This window comes from Rhipicephalus sanguineus, chromosome 1 (genome assembly GCF_013339695.2).
Source record: "Rhipicephalus sanguineus isolate Rsan-2018 chromosome 1, BIME_Rsan_1.4, whole genome shotgun sequence".
In the NCBI taxonomy this organism is placed as follows: domain Eukaryota; kingdom Metazoa; phylum Arthropoda; class Arachnida; order Ixodida; family Ixodidae; genus Rhipicephalus; species Rhipicephalus sanguineus.
Genome location: NC_051176.1, coordinates 163,038,837 through 163,051,912, shown reverse-complemented (window position 1 = coordinate 163,051,912; position 13,076 = coordinate 163,038,837). Strand labels below are relative to the sequence as shown.

At 46.9% G+C, this 13,076-nt stretch overlaps 1 protein-coding gene across 3 annotated transcripts in view; it reads right to left on the bottom strand.

Annotated features, from left to right (window-relative positions):
- Positions 1–1,385: 1,385 nt before the first annotated feature.
- LOC119401479 (uncharacterized) overlaps positions 1,386–13,076 on the bottom strand; it is a 29,388-nt gene continuing 17,697 nt past the window's right edge. For all 3 annotated transcript variants that reach the window (XM_049417440.1, XM_037668321.2, XM_049417437.1), the window contains 3 exons: positions 10,670–10,884; positions 4,363–4,544; positions 1,386–2,071 (listed from right to left, as the gene is read on the bottom strand). In XM_049417440.1, coding sequence (XP_049273397.1) covers positions 1,658–2,071; positions 4,363–4,544; positions 10,670–10,884 — 811 coding nt within the window. In that variant the 3' untranslated portion in view covers positions 1,386–1,657. The remainder of the gene's footprint in view (positions 2,072–4,362; positions 4,545–10,669; positions 10,885–13,076) is intronic.

The following is a 13,076-nucleotide window of genomic DNA, read 5'->3' as shown; positions in this document are numbered from 1 at the left end:
CATATACGTATGAGACCCGTGCCTAATACGGGCCTGGCTCAGGCCCGAGCCCGACCCGCGCCCGAAGATCACGGGCCCGAGCCCGATCCAACAACCCCTTACCCGGCCCGGCCCGGGCAGTGCTCTTCGAAACTACCACTGAGACGCGACCGCGTGAGCGAAGCAGGGCGCCGGGCGAAGCGCAGTTAGGCGAAAACGAAACCTTTGAACCACGCGCGCCGTTCCCCATGGCAACGCCAAAAAGGTTCTTTTTTCCTGAATCAAACAGAAACGAACAAGAAGCATTTTATTACGTCTCTTGATGCACGGAAGGTTCTTTTTTATTGCAGCTAGTTTGATTGCGAGTGATTAATTGTAGTCGAACTCACGTCATCGGGATCATTTCCAAAATGTGCCGCTCGTGGCGCTCATCGTGTGATACATTTAGCTTAATTTCTCTGTAAGTAGGACACTGCTGTTGATAATATTGCCGTTTTTGGACGTTGTCATACATGAAGCTTTCGCTATGACAAATTATTTGTCTTTAGTGTCCCTTTAAATCTATGTAGTACCCATCATTCCATGCTGGCTGAAGTGCGATGCATTGCAGCTCCCATAGACACTGGCGCCAGATTTCCCTCTAGTGTACTATTACGAAACTATGCTTCAGCTCCCTTAGAATGACTACTACAGGTACAGTATCGAAGTGAGCACTGCGCCATTAATAAGTTTACGGAGTAATCATTTTGCTAATTGGAAAATTAAAAATAACAGTCCCTTTTGTAAATTATATATTTCAGCTCTGTCCATGTTTCAAGCTTCTGAAGGTGCCCTTCTCGCAGGCGTATCTCCACAAGAGAGACTAATAAGCGTTGGCGCCAAGCTTCACAATGCCTAATGGATACTGTACCACTTGCCAATGATCAAAATGCAGACATGCTCCGCATGCAAGTAGAAAATGAATGGGCACAACGGGTAGGCGAAGGAGGGCACAATGTTTAATAGGTGCAACAAATCAGTGCCTTTTCAGTGACATCCCTACATACGAGCGCGGACGGCAGGCTACTGTAGCATCAAAACGCTGAATTCTCGTTCATAACTGGCTTCAGTAGAAGTTTTGTAAGAAGCGCAATGACCGTTGAATGTTACGCTCCCGCTGGAAGCACTCGGCAAGTGTACAATTAAAAGCACGCTTCATATACAAGCCTCGAAAAGAGACACGGCAGTAAAAAAAATAGCTAAGAACGCGTAAGATAATGAAGGGGTGCAGCTGACCACATTATGGTGGCGACAAGGCGTTTGTCCTCATTACCCTGAGCAGCAGTGAGAAATTTGCTTATGAACGAAGCTTCAGGTACACTTCGTTGAGAGTGTTCGAAGAGAGATTGGCTATTTTGACGCTGACGGAAAGTCAAATTTGGTTTCAAAGGCGCACAATCCCACCATTGCAATAGTAATCGAAAAAAATTGTCTTGGAGGACGAACACAGTACACACTGTCACAGCACGCTGCACATTACAAAGTATACAGGACATGCACGTAAAATGGACTCACTGAGGTTTAAATCTACAAGAGTGATAAAAGTGGATGGCATGAAAAATAAAAGGGAGACAAGCTTCAGCTTTTGCCTGCGTCGCTATCACGCTTCTGCGAGAAGGCTCTAGAAAGATGACGGCGCTCAGAGGCTGTGCTCGCGCTTAAGCGCGGAATTAGTTGCAGCGCCTCTAGGAGGGGCAATTGCACCAGCGCTTCGCCGCACGCCGATTACCCGGTCGAACGAGGCTAACTCCATAGCAACTGATCTCTCTGTGTCCTCGGTGAGGCTGTCCCAATAAGCGTCAATGCCGACTGCACCCTCGCTGGTGCCCTCTTCGTTTGCTCTGTATGCAGCGTTATAGCGTGCCGCAGGGTCCCCGGTGCCGTTCGTGTCGTGTGCAGACAATCCGGATGTCCGCGAACTTTCTGAAGCCTCGACGTTGGCCACGAAATCCGGCAGCGGCCGGCCTTTGGTCTCTGGCCAGGAGATCAACACCACTGCCGCGACCAACATGGTGACCGCGTAGAAGATAGCATCCCAGGTTGCGTTGTTAAACTGCAAACGCCAGATCGTTGGTCGAAGGAACGTCAGAGAAAGCCGCTTTTTCTTGGCCATATGCATACGACAACGGCCCAGCTCTGAACATAAAGCCCTAGAAAGTGATGATAATCAGCTTAGACAGCGACATACATTCGCCAGATTATTTTCTTTTTTTTTAATATGCAAACGTTTCAAGTAGAACACTTGAAATCTGCCGCCTCTGCCTCAGTATACGTACAAATCGGTGTTACCGTCTTTTTTTTTTTTTTTTTTGGCAATGATATTTTGTGAGTATGAGAGTTTATTTCCCTAGTTTTTCGCAAAAGGGAAGCGCGAGGATTGGGTAAATTTTGTTCAAGTTTTCATTGGTGAAAGTCCACGGGTACTTCCCGCTGCGGTAACGTGCGACTGTCACGATTTGCATATTAGCTGGTTCAAGATTGCACGAGGAATACAGAATAGCCAGTTCAGTCGTTTTGACGCTGTGCCATATAGTCGAGCAAACGCAACTGTCTTATGCGTACCGGCTGTGCTTTTCTGCAAGGCTAGCACCGCTGATTTCGACATTACGGACATTCGAACTGCGTAGATCACGTCGCAGTGATCGTGTCTGCAAAGTGTTACATCGACTGACACCCACAAATACAGCTGAAACCTAGACGAAATATTTTCAAAGGAGCCATTAGGCCTGCGAGACATGTTCAATACGTTTTTAGCAAAAGTAGTCATCCCGGCTCGAATTTATAAACGGCGTAGTTCTGCACATTAGACCCCTCAGAACAGAGCACATTCACTTGCGCTGCACAAATTAGCGAGTTATATGCAACAAACTTTAGTTACGTTACAGACATACTCTGTCGGTCCTGATTTGGACCGAGAAAGGAGTGGCATTGCACAACTGCAAGCATTACAATAAACAGTGTTGGTTTTATAAAAATATACACAAGGTACAAACTGGCAACATGCAACTTAAAACTAACAATAGACTTACATTTGTTGCACCAAATTGGAAGTTCCGCACGGTAACTGAACATAATCAACACTGAGAGAACACTTCTCTATATTCACAACATTTCCTAGAATCGTAGTCTTACCCCGTTTTTCTACAAGTCTTAAGGTTGTTTGCTGCAACATGCGAAGCTGTTTATGTATTGGCTTCTGTTGATGCTTCTGTTAATGCATAGTTACATAACGTAATATGAAAGAATGAGCCATTCCTGCTTCCATCGTGATTCGAGAGGGGCTGGATTGGCTCTCTCTGATAAGTGTCGAGCGTATGCCGACGAGCGTGCGCTGAGTGAACATTGCATGCTTTCGATCACATTAGGCTGTTGCATTAGACTGTTTTAGGCCTTTTATCCTGCTTCGCGCGACAGACTCGTGTGATGACGTTTCTATTTACATATTTGGATTGTATAGGTCAGCTAGACAAACTTTAGTTGCACTTCGCCTAAAACAGTCATTCACCTTTCTTGCAGCTAAATTCGTCACCTTATTGTAGGACGACGCGCACGATGAAAGACTACCAGCCAGGGGCGTAGCCAGAAATTTTTTTCGGGTGGGGGGGGGGGGGGGTTCAACCATACCTTATGTATGTTCGTGCGTGCGTGCGTCTGTATGTGTGCGTGTATATATACGCAAGCAAAACTGAAAAATATCGGGGGGGGGGGATTGAACCCCCCCCCCCCCCCTTGGCTATGCCCCTGCTACCAGCGCACGTCCCCGCCCAAAAGCAAAAAAACTTACCATCTGATTTTTTTTTCTATTCAAATATGTTTGCTCTATTGTCGGCCCCTCTCCCCTCCAGTATTTCTCTTCGCACTGCCTCTCAAGCAGAGTAGCATGTCAGCGATTTCTATCGCCGGCTAAATACTCTGCCTTTCATCAGTTTCTCTCTCTCTCTCTTTCTCTGGGTAGTTTCTACGGTAGCAAGGGCACAGGTGGTTCTGCCTTCGCGCCATCCATGGCGAGTCAGAGCGAAGAAGCAGCAGCCGTTAAACCTTCGCTTGGTTATGTGGTACCGCAGCAGCGAGGCTCCGAGTAAACGCGGCTGCGACACCTCTCCACAGCGTCACCGAGATGCTGTGAATGACCTTGAGAAACTGAGCAGTACAGCTTTCTCTCTAAAAAGGCAAACTTTTTGCGGTAGGCACGAATCGTAGGCAAGTGAGCCCTCGCACTGTCGTCGTCTTTCCGTGCTATTTCTTGCTTGTTTTTTCGTTAAGATCACCAGATTACATGCCGTCTCTGTAGCCCATAACAAACAGTTTCCAATCGAAAGACTGATCTCCATTCAAAGTACTCACGGGGTGATTAACGTATGGCTGGATGACACCTCCGACTCCGAACACGGTCTGGGCGAATCCAGTGGCCAGGGCCCGGACACCGGTGGGAAACATCTCGCTTAGGTAGATTATGTTGATGTTAATCACATTCCCAATGCACAACCGTCCGGCAAGCATTGTTATACTTTCGGCCATCTTGAACTCTGGGCGAGAGACAGAACATATACTTCAAGCAAGGACAGCATACGAGAGAAGGAAACTGCAAGTGACTTTCCCAAAAAGTCTTAACGTTACTCGCTGTGCAAATTTTGCGCGTTGTCTCGTACAATGTGCTATATATACTTTGAAAATTTTGTGAACTACGCGTTAGCACGTTCAAACTTATTTTTATCGTGTTTGGTTGGGATGGTCCATATTTGCGATGTACTGTACCTAACAGACGAATAGCGGGTGTCACGATATCAACCTCTCCTACATACATTTAAATTCTAAAAAAGCAGTACACCGTAATCGTTATGGCAGAACACCTGTCGCGAAATTCTCTTCAGAAACAAGTGCGCAGACGGCAGATTAACCACACTCGTGTAAATAATGCGTATGTGATCTATTTTTCGATGGTGCACTCAAAGCAGTGATCTTAACTTCCGCAGTTTATGCCGCAAAACCACGATATGATGATGAGGCACCCCGTGGGGGATTCCGGATTAATTTTGAGGGTTCTGCAACACGCGCCTCCACAGGTGTTTTTTTTTTTTGTTTCTTTTTGCATTTCACCGTCAACGAAATGTGACCGCCGAGGCCAGGGATCGAACGAGCGCCCTTGAGCTTAGAGCAGCGTGGCATTCAACGAAATATAAACAAGACGAGTTCAGGCGATTTCGGAGGCTTGCAATGATGAGGAGTACTCGAATACAGAATGTGACTGGAGCCATCGTTTCAACAAGGGGGAAAAGGCCAGGTGCACTTGCCGAAACAATGGCTCCAGTGAGATCTCCTTTTCGACGTGTTGTATGTTCAACGAACAATTTAACGCCTAGAATATCATCCGTGGGAGTTAACCAGCCAAACTGCGGGTCACTGCAACGCCTTATGTTTCAACCTGGCTTCTTTGTTTTCTTTGCCTAGTCTTAATATAAATCGAACCGGACCACGGGTCTTCGCGCTGCGTGGGAATTGTCTGTGAAAAGCCCACATGTTCATCCAGGAGGGCTGGTTTACGAAGATCAAGATCGAAGTGATTTTGAACATGCATCGGAATACGCACTATAAAAACTTTATAAAAACTTGATCACTATACACTCTAAGCCGCAAAGGACGAAAAGGGGTCTGTGGTTCGTCCTTTTGGGGGGTAACTGCACTGCCACAACCATTACTCCCTAAAGGATGAACGATTCGTCCTTTAGGGAGTAACTGTCAGGGGACGAACTGTTAGTCCTCAGTTGTTTTGAGGGACGAAATGTCGGGGTGTAAAAGTTACCCCTTTTAGGGAGTAACTGATTTATTCCTCTTTTTGCATGGTAGCTGCGTAGGGACGAACTGTTACCCCTGATGGGACTAACAGTTGCTCCTTCTCGATAAAAAAAAATCAGTTTATTACAGTTCCTGGTTGAAATACCGAGAATTTGGAGGTTGATACACGCATTTGACGACATATACAATTAATAAACAGAAATAAATTCAGAAGTAAACTACAGAAAATTCACAACAAACACACAGGATTCGAACTCGTGACCATTGAATCAGCAGTCGCGTACGCTAACCACTATACCACACGCCAGTACGCAGCAGAGTGAATATTACCGGGGCTATATATGTACAGGCACCGTCTGGAAGCTGCGCGTTCTGCCATGTTAGTCAAAGTAGCAAGATTCCTTATATTAGACTTCAGCCTTCAGTGTTTCGCAAGCAACCATTCGGTGATCACGTTCATGAAAATGCAAAATGCGTTGGATTGGTTCTTTTGCGCGCGTGTTTCGAGCGAATTTGGGCGCTTGATGAATGTTTGTATATATAAACGTTCTCATGTACGCTCCCGTCGACGTGCCAAGCTTGCTCGCTTCTCACTGTGCAGAACACCGTTGCATGGTTATATCGTTCAGCGAAAATGTCTGTTTAATGACAAAAAAAAAAACGAAAACGTCTAAAGAAACAACCAAGTTTATTCAACGACTCGTGTCAATTCTGCAGCATCGTGCGTACACATAAATTGAACAACTTTGTTGAATACAGAAGATAGGATGGCTTCCCTGCATTATAGGAGAGACAATGAAAAGTGCAATGTTTTATCCGAATGGATGCTGTCCAGCCGACGTCAGGAAGTGCAACAGCATCATAGACAGCTGCTGAGAGCGTGTTCATAGCTGCAAGATGTTGAAGACGTTTCTCAGGAGGCGCAACGCTCTCATTCATCGATTTCCTGAAAAAGTAATTGCAGAAGCATTAATATTTCCGGCAGAACTGTTCGTGCACTTGCAGTTACGTCACAAGGCGTCTGTTAGAAATGCTACATGCGTAAAAATTAGACGAAAACTGCTCTTTCACAGAACCTGTCATATAGTGCAATGGAACAGTTCAGAATGTGTTATGAAGTTCGAAAAACCCGTCCTCGGAGTTTAACGTTGCACGCTTTCACAGCGACACGCTAGTGGGCCCACTTATTTATCAATAAAGCTTGCTATTCATTTGAGAGATAGAAAAATTAAATGATTCCTAGCATCGCTACAAACGAGCGAAATCAAATCGCCGATGCCGTCGCCGACTGCCCGTGTTAGCTGTGCTAAGCCTTTAGCTAGACATACTGTTTTAACAGCCAATCGTCACAGATGACTTGTTTACATTGCAATAGAAGATATTGTGCGGAGTTTACGTGAATTTTCTTTTTAAAAGTCGCGAATATTTCTGATAAACAACGCTTATTTGGGCAGCACTGAAAACAAAACTATTTTTCAAGAGCTTTGCTACCGCTGAGGTTACCGAGCCTTCACCGAGGTTACCATGTTTCGATGGCCCAACCATCATGCTTGTAATTCTATAGCAGGCGGGGCAGCAATCGCGACGCTGTATCGCGCGAGCTCATCAATCATGCGTGTTTTGTTCGCGCAGAACGTGAATGTTAAACAAGCGGTGATCATTACATATCAACTGCACACAGGTAAAATCACGCGGAATGATGGCAGCCTTGTTTACACTCACCTCTCAGGCGATGTCCCAGTCGACGCGTAGCATTTCGATAGGGTAGCACTTCATTCCAGTAGCAGATCACCTTTACCACAACGCGAAGATGATTCAGTGCACCACAAGTGACAGCAGTCGCAACCACGAAACGAGAACACATCCACAACACACCGCAAAACCGCCGAGTCTTAGCTTGCCGTGCATACGACGAGAACACCACGCCGCGCATTGATACAGCTTGGGCGCGAGCACATTTTTTTTTTGTGTGTGTGGGGGAGCTTTTTCACATTTGTTTATTATTATGCCATATGAACGATACTAATTTACTTCTGCCGCAGTTGCCGTAGTTGACAAGACCGTTTACCCTTAAATAAACTGTTAACAGTTCATTTCTTTAGCGGACTCTTTGAATACGCGCATGCTGACCATTCGTTCGAGGCCGCCACTGCGCCGGAAAGTTCCATGGGAGTAAACGTTGCTCCCTGTGGTCTAACATTTCCTCCCTCACTTTGCACACGGCACCCTCGTCTTGCAGTTAATCCCTCCGGGGACGAACTACCTGTTGCGGGGACGAAATGCAGCACTTACTCCCATTTCGCACCTTTGCGGCTTAGAGTGTAGGTACGTCACAATATAGAAAGAGACCAAGCTGAGCGTTAGCCTACCCCACCTTATGGAAACTTGCGCATGAATAGATATGCCGTTATACACGCAACACAATCGTGATATAACATTGTTTAGGGGGGAAAAATCAGCTTTTCTTTCCAGACAATAGTTGTTCCTAAAGAAGCTATATGGCGGCCAGGGAGCGTGATAGAAGAAACGAGGGCCCGAAGACACGTAGCGATCGACGATGACGCCGAAAAATTTCTTATTGGAGATCACATCACCTATAGTAGACATGCAGTGCACTACATGCTTGCATGTGAACACTACACACGCACATTCTTTCCCCTGAGGCTTCTAAGCACTTGCCTTGCCAAGTTTGCGCATAATACTGGTGCCACTTTATTACCACACACGATCCTTTATGTTTTCTGTTACCGGCCCATTGCACGTGTAGCTGCTGCCTTGCGCAAAGCGCGTCATAATGTCTGAGAAGATTCCAAATTGTAGTAGATCATTTTGTTAAGATTGCGCACATGATGCGAATAGTCAAGATTATTCCAGAGCTTGCGCGACCACCAGTGATAAGGCTGGAAAGTTCCATGCGTGACGTATAAAAGACGGCGCATCCCAGCGATGTTCAGTTTTTCGACGGCCGACGCTCTGTTCGCCGCTATCAGTGTACAGTGTGTATTGCTGTAGTTTGACTTTCGGTTTCCCGGCCGCGCATTTGACAACCGTATGCTACAGAACGCAGGAGAGAGGGGAGACCATGGGGAGACGCCCATGTCGTCTGCTCTGGTGTTCATTGGCTGCGGGTGCCGCGAACGCCATTTCCGCTTTGGTTGAAATTTTTCGCACGGTTGCCACGGCAATGGCTGACTGATCACCGGCGTATTCACAAAGGAAGTGTCTAGCGTTACGTGTAGACGTAACGATAGGAGCCGTTGCAGTTACGTCTGGACGTAAGAATAACGAGTCTTAAATGTTACCTCCAGCGTGACAATACAAATGCAGCCCGTTAGACCTACCGAACCGATTGGCCCTAGTGGCGCAGCGGTTAACGTGTCAGGTCGTTGGTCGTGTCAGGACGTTGGTTCGAACCTCGCTGCTGTCCCGTTTTTTTTTTCTTTTTTTTTCTCCCGGCAGGGTTCTGTTTGGTGTTGCATTAGTCTGTTGCCAGGCTGAGAGGCACGAAGCGGCTCGTGGGTTACGTTCGTCCCAGTGACACGGGCACACCACGGACGCTGGCACGGACGCGCGCCTGCCTCGAAGAGGCAGGCGTGCAGGCTAAACAGCGCGTGGCCGTGACAGCGGCCAGTAGCGCGTGACGGAGACCCAGCCAACCGGCCATTGAGCGTTAGCGAAATGGCCGCACTCGCGAAGCGAGGGCGAAGCCACGATTAGTTTTCCGCGCCGGCCTTGACTGAGCAACAGGAAAATTTCTTCGCGCTTCTCAGTCTGGCAACAGACTTCTGCGACACCAAACAGAACCCTGCCGTGGGTTACGGACGTAACGATAGCGGTGACTACAGTTACGTCTGGACGTAACCCTAGCCACACCCATTCACAAAACACCACACAACAGCGGCTCTCGTCAACCACCAACGTCGGCATGCCAGCCGCCTCGGCTGCTGGCAAAGCGTAAATGGCGTTCGCGGCACCGGCAGCCAATAAACGCCAGAGCAGACGACATGGGCGTCTCCCTCGGTCTCCCCTCTCTCTCCTGCATTGCGTACCATACGGTTGTCAAATACGCTTCCCGGCCACAAGTTCGACCAAATAAAGAGTTTCATCTTGCACCCGCCGACTGCTGCCTTCGTCGACGTCACGACCCCGTGACATTATAAAGTGTTCGACGCAGTGTTATGTCAACAGCCAAATGTAGTTGTCTGCGTTAGTTTGAGACGCTACTATCCATGTTAATTGCGCTAGTCGTACAAGGGTGAAGTTCGAAAGAGTGACTCAACCGGTAATTATACACGAAAATATTTTCTTGTTTTAATTTATCCAAAGAAGAGCAAGTTGACCTCTATAGAGTGACGCCATGCTGTGCTTAACGGAGAGCAGCCGACACTCCGCAGCGGAGGTTGACGCAACGCCTGTTACAGACTCCTCATGAACATAGGTTGGCCAAAAAAATTGGGAGCTCACTCAGACTCACTCAAAAAATATATTTTTCTGTGAGGGCTCACTCAGGCTCACCAAAATTTTCCTCAACTGGGCTCACTCGGACTCAGACTCACAACTTTTTCTCAACCTGACTCACTCGGACTCACACTCAACGCTTGACCTGAGTGAGTCGACTCAGAGTCCATCAGCGTAAAATTTGCTTTTTCGATCCTGGTGTCAATGCTCTTTAACGCCAATAAAACTCATAATCTGTGTTCTACGATACGCCTTTTGGTCTACCTTAAGTACGAGTTATCAGTGGCTTCAATCCAATAAGGACATTTTTATGAAATACACAACTCACTCGAGATATCTTTATCAAGAACTTGTCAGAGATTGCGAAGGAAGGTAAAAAAATGCAAAGCTTGAGACAAACCTTTTGGTAAGCAGGCGTGGACTAGATAAGTGGCCATGGTGAACACCAAAAAGAAGATGGTCGAGCTCTTGCGTGGCAGGTACAGCAGGATAAAGTGGCACATAGCTCCGCTCACCCCCTCGATGAGACCACCCACAAAGAAGTTCCAGTACGGATTTATTGGCAGCAGCTCAGTGTCCAGTGCCAGTTGGTACCGCACAAGAGCTGTGCACAACCTGCGAGAATAGCAAAATATCGTGGTTGCCAAAGCGGACTGCCAAAGGAAGACCTCCGTGTGGCGCAGCCGCCAATTCCAGTTACGTTGGGAAGATGTCATCCTTGTGAGCCGACCACACCCGTCTGGGTGTGTTAATGTACTGGGCTTTTTCTTACACGTGAAACACGGAGCACGCAGACACAGGCGACGCTTTCGGGTAATGAGTACTAGTCGAGGGCAGAACGTGATAACAGTGTCAGTTTCCCATATTAAGTGGACTGACGCAGCTTTTCTCGTGTTGGGAAACATGAAGGAAAAAAAAGACGACAAAATGGGGTGTACTGGTCATCTCTTTTGGGGAGCAACTGCTACAACTACTAGTCCTTTTGGGTAGAAACTGCGAGGAGGCGAACTGCTACTCACCAACTCGTTACTCCTTCCAGGAGTAACTTGCCTTTTTTTCAGGCGCTCCTCAAAGGAGGATTGGCTGCTCTTCACGGTGATCTCAAACGACCGTTTAACAAAAAGCCGTTCATACTGTAAATTAAAAAAAAAAAAGCTTTCGAAGAGCCAAAACATGGGTGATATTTACAGATTCTAAAGCAGCCCTACAAAGTATGTGGAACAGGCACAAGCATGGTAATCATCAAAGTGTAACATCTGATATCGCCTATGTTCATCACAAGGCTAAGATTGATGGACATTACATTAAGTTCCAATGGATACCTGACCATGCTGGTATTTCAGGAAACGAAAAAAGCGGATGAAGCAGCCCGAAATGGACTCCAGTACCGGAATTTCAGAAGAATATTTTTTACTAAAGTCGACGCCTCGAACATCGCAAAAAATATGCCTATCAAGAAAATGACCGCCTCTGGAATCTGCCGCTCCAAAAAGATAACTGTGCGTTGCATTGACCCAGAAGTGAGAGCGAAAATTTCCCCAACACTTCCTCGCCAACTTGAGACGCTGTACCATCGTCTTCGACTGGACGTGGCATACTGGACTGGACGTGGCAACAGTTATTTGTACCGCATAGGGCGCACCACTAGTCCCTGCTGTGATAACTGTGGCAGCATAGAGACAGTAGAGCACATATTACTGGACTGCTCCGCGTACCGCGATGAGAGAGCATTGAGAGACAAATGGACATGATTTGTCACGATCACTTAACGTTGCACAGCATATTAGGCCCAGTGTCCGGCCCTTCTCAACAGCGACGGGTTTTACAGTCCCTGTTTAATTACCTGTCAAAAATTGGCCTAGTAGCAAAGCTTTAATGATTGCATGATTATTTCATACAGCAAAGGCTTCACTTACCTGACACACTCGGTGTAAATATTTCTATCAGGTTCACTTGCGCATTTCATTTCTTTATATTCTTTCTTTTTATTATTATTTCCTTGCTTCTCTTCTTTAGTCTGTCAATCCCGTTCCCCATCCCTACACAGAGTAGCATGCCAGCGGTATACTGAGGCCGGCAAAAATCCGTTTTTCTAATAAAGAGTCTCTCTCTTCCGAAGAGTATAGTTCAAACTCGACCTCTTGATCTGAAGTCAGATGCTTTAGTTGTTACACCACGGCCGTTCGATCGGTTGTTGGGCCAATGTAGCGGAAGTATTTAGTGCAGCTCAACGCAGAAATACAATATGTACGCATTATTTCGCTTATTCTACGTGGCGAGAGGCTTGCTTTGCAGCCACATATGCGGCTACGAAATGAGAACTGTCCAATTCCTCTTGGCACGACTAAACCTGGGACAGTTGTAGATGTGCAGCATAAACACGGTACTTAATACAACAGAACACGCCCATTTTATGTGCCGCCTTTGCGTTACGCGTAGCTTAATGCAATACCATCTAGTTTATCCGTCTGTTTTGAGGCGCACGTATGTCCGCGTAAGAGCAGTGCATTGCGCTGCTAAGAGCGCATGTTCGATTCGCGGCCACGGTGGCCGCATTTAGGCGGGGGCTAAATGAAGAAACATGGGTGCACTTATATTTAGGTGCCGGGGTCTGACGCTACTGCGTGCCTCAATCATTTCGTATTTGGCACGTAAAGTCCCAGAATTACAGCTCAGGTGGGTACGAATGATTAACTTGAGTTCGCACATTGCATACACCAGGGGTATTGCATACAACACGCGGCTTCACAAGGAATAAAATGCTTGTGACTGCTAAATGGTACTCGCAATATTTAATCGCCCTATCA